The 14789-nt window shown below is 29.5% G+C and overlaps 1 protein-coding gene across 2 annotated transcripts; it reads left to right on the top strand.

Moving 5' to 3' along the window:
• Positions 1–11014: 11014 nt before the first annotated feature.
• On the top strand, positions 11015–13096 carry LOC104776992 (GDSL esterase/lipase At1g29660). Of its 2 annotated transcripts, XM_087503537.1 has the most exons (6): positions 11050–11194; positions 11306–11494; positions 11629–11753; positions 11863–12108; positions 12276–12531; positions 12630–13096. In XM_087503537.1, the coding sequence occupies exons 4-6, from the start codon at positions 11989–11991 to the stop codon at positions 12851–12853; spliced, it is 600 nt and encodes a 199-aa protein (XP_087359663.1). In that variant the 5' UTR covers positions 11050–11194; positions 11306–11494; positions 11629–11753; positions 11863–11988; the 3' UTR covers positions 12854–13096. The 2 variants fall into 2 exon arrangements, with proteins under 2 accessions (XP_010499475.2, XP_087359663.1); XM_010501173.3 differs by having other exon boundaries at positions 11015–11494.
• The last annotated feature ends 1693 nt before the right edge of the window (positions 13097–14789 follow it).

Here is a 14789-nt window from a genome sequence, read left to right on the forward strand (position 1 = left end):
TGTCTGCGCGTACTGACAAATCAGTCTCCGTTTCTTGTGGCCCACGTTGTCTTTCACATTATTTTCAATTATTTCAGTCATATTTTTTACCCAAACATAAAAAAATATAATAATCAATTCTTAGCGTGAATGCTTTGAAATGTTTTTGGCAGTGGTCCAGTTTACGTGAATCATAATACGAAACGACAATGTATTTTATAAGGGGAAATTAATGAATAAAAACAACATTGTAGTGAGATTATATACTAGGTAAATATTTTAATTATTTGTTCTATAATTTCTACTTTCCGTTTATAATTGCTTTGTTCCAGTGAAATGTATAGTATTTGACAAAAATGAAAGTTTAGTTCCATGATCATCTATGAGAAAGAAAAAAGAGTTAATTAAATAAAATGTCATTACAGTATTTTTTTTCAGAGAATGCCACAAATAATTATTCTTTTTGAGAATGCTACAAATAATTATTCTTTCTGAATATTTTCCGGTTCATGGACCAAATTTTAATTTCATGGACAACTTTAATCATTAATGGACAACTTTAATTTTTAATGGATAATTTTAATTTTTGGTAGACAACATTTTTTAATGGACAATTTTAATCCATAATGGACAACAATTTTGGCTTCTTTTCTCATCTTTTTCCTCATTTTTGACTTGTGAGGAGTTTTTGTAGACAACTTTAATACTCAGTAGACAACATTTCATACGAATCCACTATTATCATCTCCAATTTTGTCCACAACCTAATCCAATTGTTGGTATACTGATTCTCACGCTCTGATTTTTCGATGCACAAATTTCTTTCTAATTTAAACTTGTCCATCCAATTTTAAGTTGTCCACCACTAAAAGCATTTAATATCGCTTTTAATGCTTTCTTCTTTTCTCTTTTGTTATTTCATTTATTGTTCAGGGTTAGTTTTGTGATCATACCAATACCATAAAGTTGAAATATGGCAGTTTCAAAAAGAAAAAAAAGAAAAATAGCATTGGGTAAAAGTTTTTTTTGACAATGTGGCATTTTTTACAAAATTCCCAAGAAAAAAACGATATTGATTGATTAGGAAGTTTGAGTCCTAAAGTTCTTGTTCAAGATTTTTTTTTTTTTAGTTGCATTTTATGGATTATTTTCTCCCCATTATTGGTATGATATTGTAATGTTTTTATTCCCCAAATTACTAATAATATTATGTTAATAAATAATAAACGGCATGGGCGATCCGTTTTGTAAAGTAACTAAATAAGATTCTTTAGGTGCTCAACAATGACAACATCACGGGGTTTTGTTTCTAACCTACCCCATCTCTTTCCAAGCTTTCAAACTCATATTATAAGGATACATTGTATGTATCTAACTAGTCTGTTAGATGAATAGAAAAATATCATAACCTAATATTAGATGTAAGCTAATGCTAAATATCATCACCTAATGTTAAATTAGGAAGGTTGGGTTATAAAATTCTTATCTAAGAACTTTTCTTTTTTCTTTTTTAATAAAAAAAATTATCATTACATGTAAGCTAAATCATGTAATGATGAAAGAGATAGAAAGAACAGACTCATAAGATGAGAGCTTTTTTCTTTCTAATGTTACTATTGATGGTTGAAGTATTCTCTATACCAATTGTAATTTTGAAATTTGTGGAACACAAAGAAAAATCACAAAATATTTTTCAAGTTTTGCTTATGTACAAATATTATAAATGGTATATATATACTGTGGAATCATATTCAAACAAATGTGAAAACATGAAAAGGTTACATAATCATATTCAAATCTAAGATCTAGCTAACAGATCGAGTCCTTGCAAATGCTTCTCTTGATCTTAGATTTTATCTCGACATGGATCTCTCCTACCTTCTCCAACGTCTTCATGATGATTGGAAGCTCATGCAACAGAAACCATCTATGTCATTTAGAGGAAGAGGAATTCAAGAGTCTAGTCATGCATCTTGCCTATCTCAAGAGTTTATCAACAAAGCAATGTGTGGTCGCCTTCATTCTTTTCCCAGTGTAGACCAGCGTCTCTCTCCTTATGCTTTTGAATTCAACTCTGGCTGTATTACAAGAATTACGCCTAATTTTAATTATCAAACAAAAAGACGTACGCCTAAATAATTTGTCTCGGCTTGTTTCAATCACATGGGATAATTCTTTCTATTTAGATTGTAAGTAGAAGTAGAAGTAGGCAAAATACACGAACGGATAATATACTTAACAACCAAACCGAAACATATTAAAAGAGTAAGAATAGATCTATACACCTAACTACGAAGAAAAAGTATATCTGGAACTAAGTAAGTCCACAGAAATTATAAACCATCTAATAACGTCCTAACCAAAAGCAAAAAAATAATAATAAAAATAAATAACATAATTTTGGAAGTATTCATAAGTCAAAGCCGAGAAAAAGATTAATAAGATAGCAAAGCCAGGCTCCTTCTTTTCAAATAAAACAAGAAAGCTCTCACAACAACCATAATCAGTTAAGCAATTGGTCAAAGTAACCTACCACTATCTCAGTTTTTGTTTTAAACCATATAAATCTAAAGGGAAAGTAGAATGAATCGGTTCAATTTCTTATTATTTTGTATTTTGTAATAAAATAATATTCTTTTAGTCTCATAAAAATTAATGTTTTAAAATATTTTTTGTCCCACAAAAATTAATATTTTGTAAACTTTAAAAAATAATAATTAAAAATATTTAAAATTTTAAATTGTTATTAGTTTACAATTAAATAATATGTGATGATTTATGATCACATCGTTACGATCACGTAATCATCAGAAACGGAAGTTTATGCTTCGCTTCGATTGGCGGGACTCTCAATGTCTCTGTACTTGTCTTCTTCCTACGTGGCATATTTTATCATTTTAAGAAAATATATATAGTACTATATTTTTGGAGTATCGATGTAACCTAAACCTTCTGATTCGTGGGCTGTGGTGATAGTGATTTCCTTCATATAGTTAAGTATGTGTTTTAGAAAAATATCTGCTGATAAGCATCAATCCAATTCTGTATAAGCTATATAGCTCGATTTTCTTACAATATGATAAGTGATTTGTATATATTGAGTCTGAAACTAGAGAATGATTAGCAGACTAAAATATAGCTACGCATATTCTAGAGTGGTGGAGTAAGATTATATATATACAATAGAGTTCGAGAGACATTAAAGAATTATTTTTGTCTGTTGTATAATTTTCAGTGTATAATATGTCTATATACAGGTCTTAAAGATTGTGAAAACATATTGAATATTATCTATAGAGTTCTGACTTCTGAGAAAAACTTATACTCCTTCCGTTTTTATTAATTGTCACAGTTAAAATTTTGTGTCATAATATTTGTCGTTTTAGAGTTCCAATACAAATGTTTTGTAAATATTCCAATTTTATCCAACTGTTTTAATATTTTAACCAATCAAAAGATTCTAAAATATTTTCTCTATTTTATAAAAATTGATGTTTTGGGATATTTTTTTATCCCACAAAAATTGATGTTTTGTAAACTTCAAAAAGTAATCATTCAAAATATTTAAAATTTTGAATTGTTATTAGTTTAAAATTAAATATATTTCTTTAGTTATAGAAAAAAATATATTTAAACTCAGTAATTATTATTTTCTTAAAATGTGTAAAAGTTTATAAATATTAATCTTTTAGAGATAGTGAGAGTAGAAAATTTCAGAAAAGAACGCAGGAGTCAAGAGTTAGGACTCGATTTTGCCAATTTTTTATTTTGTTAAAGGTTTTGGTGTTGCCATTCTGAGCCACGTTACTAATATGGTCTGGACACCTGTCAGATAAATTTAGCATGCAATTAATATTGCGGAAGAAATAATAAGTAATTTCCTTATACAAATCAGAAATTTAGATAAGATGAGTTTAAAATTTTATAGGATCACATTACGTGTGCGTATGTATCAAGTGTATTTGCGTATAAGCAGATATATTCGGATATTGTAGAGTCAAATGTATTGTGCTGGCTGCAAAGACAAATCCCAATTTGTTTTTAATAAACTATTGGTTTGCCTGAAGTTATGGTTAAGTTTAATGCGTACGTGAAAGTCAAATAGCAATGTAAACCACACGAAACTGCTGAATTTTAATTACGTAAGTTTATGGATTTGTCCAATGATTGATGTTTGTTCTTCTTATAAGGGTTTTGGATACTTATTTATTAAGAAACGTAAGTATTAGATAATCTAATAACAGAGATGATCTGGAAAAGATGCTTCCTTGAAGTTAATTAGATCCCTTTGTTTTTGATTCCACTTGTTATGATGATTGTACATTATAATTAGTACTCAGTTTGATTGGCTAATGAGTAATACTTCTTCATTTCCGGCCAGCTTCCAGAAAACAATGTACAGTTTAATGGTTATTTTTGTTGTTGTTGTTGTTACAAGGAATGTAGATTATAAGTTCATCATGGTAACAATGGAGTTATCCCCTCTTTATATGTTTTATAGCCTTTTGGCTTTTAGGCAAAAAAAAAATGTTTGTTTCATTTTATGTGATGTTTTAAATATAAAATAATTGATTGTTTATGTTTTATAAAATTAAATGTATGATTTTAAAAGAAATTAGCCCAATAAAAGAAGCCTATTCCATCCAATCCGGCCCAATTGTACCTAAGAACTTTGTAGGCCGGGGTGGCATCGGAATGAATTATCAGTGAAGATGACATGACATCTCTTGCTCGATGGTTCAAAACTATAAAATTTGGTTCAAACTTTAATTTAAAAGGTGTTTTCATTAAATGAGTTGAAAACAAAACTCATCCATTAATTCACTTATATATTGTTTCAATTGAGTTAAGTCGTTATTCAATAACTCATTTTAAGAGATTTCATAATTTTAATCTCGTAAACAGCTACGCCAAAGGGTAAAAAGCGCACTTTTCTTTAAAATAATTCAAAACAAAGATATTTACTAATCGTCCCTTAAACTTTTGAATGAATAATCTTATCCTACATATGTCAAATCAAGACCATGGATACACATGGTTTTGTAATAAGAAGTAAAATACAACATTGTCCCGACAGAGCACTATGACCTGTAAATTGTCTCTTATCAAATGCAATCAATTTTCGAATGATCGATATATGATGAGTTCTAACAATTTATTGCAAAACCAACATTTTGGGATCAATAATGTCATGCGAATTGGATTCAATATACTTGTCTTTAAAGTGAAGGTAAAGTAAGCAAGTGCTTACAGTTTGCTTAATTTAATTTTCTCTAAGTTTTGATGATATCGATCATTACATGAGCTAACATGTTAGCTAGACTCCAATATCTTCAAATTAACATTTAAATTACTTATGCCGATTCTTATGATGTCATTATAATTTCTTGCAAAAGCAAAATAACTCCAAATTCGTCACTACTCACTAACAGATACGTTCTCTGTCGTATAGCTGTCTAACAATGGATAATTTATTTCAATACAAAAGAGATTAATTCACATAAATCCATCAAACATTACAAATTATTAGAATAGCGAATAACAAAAAAATAACATAAAATTTGCAGATAAACATGGACCATCAACGTCTTGAAAGATTTAGTTTAAAGCAGGAGCACGTTCCTCACTAACTCTTTTTGACTTTTATATTTTGTGTCCTACAACTAAAACTCCCAACTAACTTTTCATTAACTGCAGTTCCAACTCATTAACCAAAGATAACCAATAATCTCAACCATTGATTCCCTTATTGTAAGACCAATTTGGGTGCTAGTACATCGTGAAAAGGACCGTGGACACCAGTTGTAAATAAAAATTATTAGTAGCATTAAATAAGAATCAATTACCTAATTTTTTCTTGGTTAAGGTAGCAAAGAATATATGAATTGTAGATTTGATAAATCTAATTATTGAATATGTGACGAAGAAATTCTCATTTGGGATACATTTTGTAGATGAATTCAGAATTAAAAACCCTTACTAAGACTGTTTCAGCATCTTTCTAAAAGATGCGTCATGCATGTACACACTTGCCCACAAAAAAATGTTTATCGTTCTTGTTTCAACGATATCATCATGTTAATTTATGGAATAAGCTTGGCTCAATCTCCGTAAAGGCGTGAACTATTTCATCGATGCAAAGTTCCTAAACTGATAAACATTTTATCTTCGTGACGACTAAGTGATGAGACACTTCTCACACGTATCATGCTCTTGTCTATCATGATGACCAACGTTATTATGATATATGACATTTGATCAAAATACTAGTCGATATAAATGTTAACAATTTTATGTTTCTAAATGTATACTTAACTTTAATTTATGGGTTTAGTTCACTTAGCTTTGTTTGTTGATATATATACCTATCAGCTTGAAGAAGAGGGAACTTTTAATCCTGCTAACACGGACCCGAGATATTGAAAGTGCTTGTATAACAAAAAATTGATCGGACTCATTATTGCATTAGTTAGTATGGTCACGTTAATAAATCTTATTACACTGCGATTGACGTTAACTTATGATGTTACTGCTAACAAGAATTCAAATCAAATTCACAAGAAAAAAGTTCAGTTCAAGCCTATATTTGTATATTTTTTTCGCTTCGCAAAAAAGTTTGGATTAGTGAAGCATACTCCAACACACTCTCTCTTTAGGGAGCCCTTTTTTTACTGTTATGTCGGCTTGGGTCCGGACTCCGCACACCCTACACAGTATCTATTATTACTCTATTATTTATACTTACATTTATAATATTTTTACCAAAAAACTGAATACCTTAAAATATACCGTTGCTCGAATAGATTCACTATTAATATAAAAAAAATTCGGACAATATTGCATATATACTTTCTTTGTTTCTTAAAACTCATATTTAACACTATTTTTCTCTTTCAAAATAAGTTATGTAAATTATGCAAAATATAACCTCCCAATCTATATCCCTATTGTTATTCATATATAAAATAATGATTAATTGTTAAATATATATACACATTTGTTTTGCATGTCTCAATATGATGTGTCATTTTGAAACTTTCACGTAAACTAAGAATTAAACATTGAACATAAAAAAATGGTAGTATTTATATTTCTTTAGATGGTGAAGAAGACTAGACCTAGCTAATGGAAAATAATATTTCTTATGTGTGATTTAGTAGAACTCAAATTTGGATTTCTTCCCCAAATGAGCTGGTTATATCCTTTTTTCCAAAAAAAAAAATATTATACGAATAAGATCAGTTTTTATATTATAAATTATTATTATTACTCCTTTATCGGAAATACAAACCCTTCATACTGCAATGTGTACAATTTTTTCGAGTTCTAGAATTGAGATTTGAACCAGCCATCTCAAATATATCATACTAGAAAGTTGCTCACGCGATACGTGGATTTTTTAAATAATTTTTTATTTTGGTAATTGTAATATAATTTATAGTTTTATAAAATTTAGTTGGTGTAGTGTATATATATATATATATATTCAAATAATATACATCTGTAATACATATATTGTTAATTATTTTATATTTAAAATAATTTACAATGCTAGTTTAGATTATTAGTTTGTAAAATTTTCTGAACACAACTTTTTATCTCGTTAAAATTATATATGTTATTTACAGAAACATCATTTAACTAATTGTTGATAAAGCACTAATTCTAAATTTAACAATGAAATGTTTGTGAGGTGAGTACTACTTGTTGAATATAGTTTCTCATGGTACAGATACAAAATAATGTTTTCCTAAATTGATTTGTGACTTTTATCTTTGACAACCTCATTTCTAGGTTTTTTTAGTGATACTATTTTTGCTGTCAGTGTTCAAAAAAATTTAGGGTAATTAAAAGGAAAAAAAAAAGACAGTTCATTTAAAAGCTTAAAGGGGTAGATTGTAGCAATGTTTGTTGAGAATCCTAAATGAATTTTCTAACATAAAGTTAAAATTTACAGAGTGGATTCTCTTAAAAATAAGGAATAAAACTACTTATAATTTAATATCAAAGATTAAAATATGCAAAGATGCTTATTTATATAATCTAGTCAATGTAATCAAAACACACTTTACTCCACATTTTTACCTATTTAATTTAATGATACAATATATGAAATTTTAATATTTCCCTTCTTTTCTTATTTTACATGATTATTTAAAATATATATTTTATCAAATGCATAAGAAATGACCAAATTTGGTTGCACACATATGGTTATTTGTATACAAAAGGTTATGCATATGCATCCAAAATGAATGTAAAGCAAAAAAAAATAAATGGATTCAATATATCTCTAATTTCATTATTTGGAAAGATAATGTGGGATCTGATTTTTTTAACCATTTATTTCATTAAGCATAAAAATTATACAAAAGTTTAGATCAAAATTTAATGTTAAAAAAAGATATAAGTTCAAAAAATCTAAACTTTCATTCATCTGACAAGACCTTAGCCACTTCAGTTAGTGTTTTCAGCCAAAAATGGATGTTATAAAGAACCATGTCAAACTCTAAATAAACTTAACAATTCTTACTAATCACCTTAAGTAAACCAAATATGACACTATGGAGAGAAGGATATTTTTCTTTGATAACTCTACTCAAATGTATAATTCTTTCATTTTTTTTTGAATTGTAATGTTAGAGAACGATAACCTCATGTATGACCAAATACATAGGATCCCCTGTTGAAGACTAAAAACAGTGTTTTTTAAAAAAAGTAAGAAAGAATAAATAGCATTGAAGAGGTGATAACACATTTAGAAGTATTAAAAAGATAATGGTTAAGAGCATCTCCAACTCATCCCTATTTTTTCTCTGTAATAGAAAAATTCTATAATAGAGGTGAATTCTATTACAATTCATCTCTATTCTCACCTCTAAAATAGAAATTGCTATATTTTTCTCTATTTAACAATCTCTATTTTAGAGGTGAGAATAGAGATGGGTTGGAGTAAAATTCACTTCTATTATAAAAAAAAAATCGGAAAAACTATTGGAGATGGTATAAGAAAGTGCGGTAGCATAAAAGTTGGTGGTTCGGTTGTAAAACTAAGTTGTAAGGTTTTTTTTTTTTAAAAAGTTGATCAGTCTTTCAATATTTTTGTGAAGTGATTACTACATTTGATATAGTTTATCATGACATATATGAAAAATATCCTAAATGGTTTTTTATTTTATTTTTTTGGATAGTTAATATAGAAGTATATCTTATCAAATTATAAGAAGTGGCGATATATGGTTAATTGCCTATGGCTCTGTTTCTTTTTTTAATTATCTATTTTATTAAGAAAACATGTATTATATAAAAAAGAAATATTTAGATTCAAAAGATCTGTAATTTCATTCGTGTAATGAAAATCTACACAGTTTATGTAGTTTATACATCCAAAAACAGATGTCATCAAGAATTATTTCGAGCACTCAAAAAAACTCACCTGTCATTATCTCTCCACCATTCTTAGAGATTATTCAAAACACTTACCTCTGGTTTTCTTCTTTGTGAATCCTACAAACAAATTTATGCCCCTACCAGTTTTTTCCTTGGTCCTTGCTTGGTCTTGCAACTGACTCTATTTCCCATGGTCACTCCTTTTTTCATATATATTCAATCGTTTAAAGTGAACTAGATGTCTCTCAATCCTCCTCTTTAGTTCAACCACATCATGTTAGGTATTAGTCATGTTCCACGATAGAATCTGCTTCAACTTGTGATGTGAGAAAAAACTCTAGTTCGTAATATATGTTCAAAAAAAATCAATTTTATTTGGATCAAACAAAAAACAGGAAAACAAAAAAGAAACATATGAATTGAGCCATCTTAAGAATATTTAACAATTTGAATGATTCACTAAACTAAAAAATGAAAGGTGAAATACCAATATGAGTCGAAGACGTAAGTAGACTTATACTTATATTAGCACTATTATATCTCAATGTTTGAAATCAGAGTCATTGATACACTGAAATATCTGTTAGTTAATAATCAAAATTTAATTTGTATATACCAAATTTTTGTTCCTCATTGTTGGTAATTTACTCCTCTCTAATTTATGTGTTTTAATTTGTATTGTATAGTCATTAAATAAATTTGACTTATACAGTTGACAAAAGTTAGTGGAGTAGTGTGTTTATCTGTCTTAAATTATAGTATTAATTGGGTGGTTTATTGTTTCATTAAATTTGTTAACTAATGCAAGAAAAAAATGAAAAAATGAAAAATCTTTAAAATAAAATAAATAAAGTTAAAATAAAAGATGACTTGTGTCATCAAAAGAGAATGCCAAATGTCAAAATATTAGCAAAAGTTAGAAAAACCTTCTTATATTATATAATAAGATGATCGAAGAGTTAGGGCGCACGTATCAGCACGTACGGGCCACGGCTCAGTGGCTCCTTTTGATTCATGAAAAAAAAAGTTTCAGTCCGCGTGAAATTAATGCCCCAACCTAATTCTCCTCACTTATTTTCCACTCCTTCCATTTTAAAATTCAAGCTCTGAAATGAAAGATATCTATGTATGCGATCGAGTCCACCAATTATACAACTATGATTACAGTTGTTTTTTTCTCAACCGAGTCTTTTTTCTAGCGATAATTCTATCGGTAAAATTTATTTGAAACTTTCCTTTTAGTTTGATGATTGATAACCACAACTCAGTCTTACATAACTAAGACCAAAATTAACATCATAATGTACATCAAAATTTACAAGAACCAGTAAACAATAGTATACGATCACGTACATGACAGATTTTTTGGAGAAAAAAAATTCTACCAATCAGACGATAGGATCTATCGTTTTGAATATCATTATACCAAAACCATCGTAATCAATATCTCATATAAAGCAGTTATATGTGAGACGACAAGTCCATTTACCACGAAGATACGTTTAAAGCGTAGTTTACTCATTTTTTTAACCCCATAAGATGTCATTAACTATAGTACGTTTTTTTTTTTTTTGTGCAACCAACTATGTATAGTTCTCAGAACCAATACTATTTATAATTGGACCCATCGACTTTAAAGTAAATTATAACACAAACTTAAAAAAGACTAAAAAAAGGAAAGAAAATATAACTCACTTACATTTCTCAGACTCCATATATAGGACTCAAAACTTCTCTGGATTCTTCACATTTCGCCACAACTACCACCACACCGACATTTCCCATTTCTATAAGAATAAAACACTTATTTCACCAAAGCATTGTGGTATACTATACATAAAATTCAGTTCCTAATTAGGAATTTATTGGTTTGTGAGATCAATGGAGAGTTACTTGAGGAAATGCTGTTTAGTTTCTATGTTTTTTTTTTTTTTAGGTTTAGGGTTTAAGGTAAAAGCAGAGCCTCAAGTTCCATGTTACTTCATCTTTGGTGATTCTTTGGTTGACAATGGAAACAACAACCGTCTTACTTCTATTGCAAGAGCCGACTATTTCCCTTATGGCATCGATTTCGGCGGCCCCACCGGCCGCTTTTCCAACGGGAAAACCACCGTTGATGTCCTCGGTAAACCCTTAATTATATTCCTCTTCTTGAAGTAACCAAAACCTTTGATTATATTTTCTTCATCACTCACTCACTTTGTCAAACTAAACTAGTTGAATCTAATTAACATGGACATATCTTGTGATATAATGAAGCTGAGCTACTTGGATTCGATAACTACATTCCTGCGTATAGTACTGTGAGTGGCCAGCAGATACTTCAAGGAGTCAACTACGCATCTGCAGCTGCTGGAATCAGAGATGAAACCGGTGCACAATTGGTAAAATTAAAGAACAACATTATGATAAATCTCTTTGGCTCTCTGTTTCTGTTTATGACTAGGAAAACTTGTTAACTCTGTTTTGGTTATTTTGCTTTTGGGAATGAAGGGACAAAGGATAACGTTTAGTGGGCAAGTAGAGAACTATTAGAACACAGTGTCTCAAGTGGTGGAAATTCTTGGAGACGAGAACACTGCAGCAGATTACCTTAAGAGATGCATTTACACTATTGGGATGGGAAGCAATGACTATCTAAATAACTACTTCATGCCTCAGGTCTACGCCACTAGCAGACAGTACAGTCCCGAGCAGTATGCTCAAGATCTTATCACTCGTTACAGGGAGCAGCTCAATGTAAGCTTTCTTGACTAATTAACTGATGTTTAGCTCAATGAGGCTATGGGGGTAATTTGGGAGTCCTCTGTTTTCTTGGTTGTATCCTATATTTGATGTTTTGATCTTTAGGAGTAATTTAAAATCCTTAATTTCTCAATCTTTCTTTGTTGTATGTGTTTATGAAGGCACTATACAGCTATGGAGCTAGAAAATTTGCATTGGTAGGAGTAGGAGCCATTGGATGTAGCCCGAATGAGCTCGCACAGGGCAGCCCCGACGGAACAACATGTGTGGAACGTATCAACTCCGCTAACCGAATCTTCAATAACAAGCTCAAGTCTTTGGTCCAACAACTCAACAACGATCATTCCGATGCCAGGTTTACTTACATCAATGCATATGGCGTTTTCGAGGACATTATCGCCAATCCATCTGCCTATGGTATAGAGAAATCTTCATAAATCTTGTTAACTCTAAAATAAATTGTATATTTTCTTGTAATATATAACGATACATTGGATTAACGAATGTTTTTTTAGGGTTTACGGTAACGAACGCTGCGTGTTGTGGAGTTGGAAGGAACGGAGGTCAGCTAACATGTTTACCGGGACAACCACCGTGCCCGAACCGAAATGAGTACGTGTTTTGGGACGCGTTTCATCCGTCGGATGCAGCAAACACGGTCATTGCACAAAGATCTTACAATGCACAATCGTCTTCCGACGTTTATCCGTATGATATCTCGCAACTGGCACAGCTTTGAAAGGACAGAGAATAGGAGAGTTTCTTAAACAAATGTTATATGCTTTTCAGGTTATAAATTGAATTCGTGAAAACAATTCTGAAGTTATATGTGTACCCAAATTGTTTTGCTTTATTAAAAGAACAGGGATTTAAATTCTCTGAGTTACTTCCACAATGCTTTTTTTTGTTTTTGTAATCGTGTATCCTCTTCGAGAAACTAAATTTAAATTTAAGATTTGAGCGAGGATTTATAATCACAAAACTATGAACGCAATTTCGCTGAAAATGATTCTAGGGTAGATCGGAATTATGTTAAAAAATAATCGTCATTAGTTTCAATACCCCTTGCAATACCAATATATATCAACGATGAGTACAAGATGTAAGAAGAAGATATCAACGTTAAACTAATTTAACAACACTAAGACGTAAGATTGTAAGAACGAGCGCATCTTCGTCACTTTCATTATGCATTTGGTAATTGTTTTTTTTTTTTGGTCAACTTGGTAAGTTTGTTAATTGATCCATCTCTACATACGTACGTATTACGTAATATTACATTCTCTATCGGGCTAAACAAACTAAGTCCAAAAATTATGAATCAAGCCCAATAGTTATCCATCATCACACTTGAATTGCGATATATCTCAAAAACATGTATAGAAAAAAAGATGGCTAGCTATATACGAGAAAACATAGTCACAGCACATGCTAAGTATATTATCGTATCTTCAACTATACGAAGTATATGTATTATATTGCCACATGTATGAACTATATGATGTTATGATGTTATGTAGTCAACACCATAGACATACAATCCGGTACATCGGTTGACTGACTCCGGCGAAGACCGATGTTGACTTCAGCGTTGACCAAAAAAATGTATTAATTTTTTTTCTAATAAAAATCAAAAATAATAAATATTATATATAAGCATTTTTGGTTTTTCATGATAAAGAAACATATTCAATTCAATATCTAAATATTTTTATATATCTCTAATGTATTCATTCTTATAATTAGTTAGTTTTTATTTTTAAAGCTAAATTAATAATTAAATAAAAATCATTAATAATTATTTTCAAGATATCTATATATATATAAATCTTTGATAATCAGATTATTTAAATACTACAAATCAATAAAATCAAATTCAACTACTTTCGTTAGAAAAATAATATGCAAAAGATTGAGTATATGACTCTTTACTCTAAAGTTTGTATGTTAATGTTGTATAAAATTTTAGATACTGTTACTATAAAATTTTAGATACTTTAATGTTGTAAAAATAATTTTAGCAAAACAATATATTTGATTTGAGGGTATGTTTGCAAAAGGGTATAGAATAAGAGTATTTTGCAAATACCTTTATATTACATCTTGAAAATAATTATCAATAATTTTTATTTAACTATTAGTTTAGCTTTAAAAATAAAAATTAACTAATTATAAGAATGAATACATTAGAGATATATAAAAACATTAGGATATTGAACTGAATATGTTTTTAATTATGAAAAACCATTAATGATTTAATATAATTTTTTTTAAAAGAAAAAGAAATTTATAATACATTATTTTAGTCAATGTCGGAGTCAATGCCAGTCTTCGTCGGAGTTAGTCAACCGGTGTACCGAATTGTATGTCTATGGTGTTGACCACATAACGTTATATAATTCATGCATGTCACCATGTAATTCATATACTTCATGTAGTTGAGGATACAATAATATATTTGGTATATGTGACGTAACTAGCCATCTTTTTTTCCTAATAATTATCATAATTCTGTTTTTTTTGGTCGCATCTAATTCACCTTGTTTCTCTCTTCCCGCTAACCAACTAAACTTGTTTTATTATGCTTTTATTATGATTATGATTTGATAGTTGAGAACTTGATACTAATGACCAAGACTGGACACTGGTCGTCTCTCTTTCAATTTTGGGATAGC

Source organism: Camelina sativa, chromosome 3 (genome assembly GCF_030686135.1).
Source record: "Camelina sativa cultivar CO46 ecotype springtype chromosome 3, ASM3068613v1".
Taxonomy (NCBI): Eukaryota; Viridiplantae; Streptophyta; class Magnoliopsida; order Brassicales; family Brassicaceae; genus Camelina; species Camelina sativa.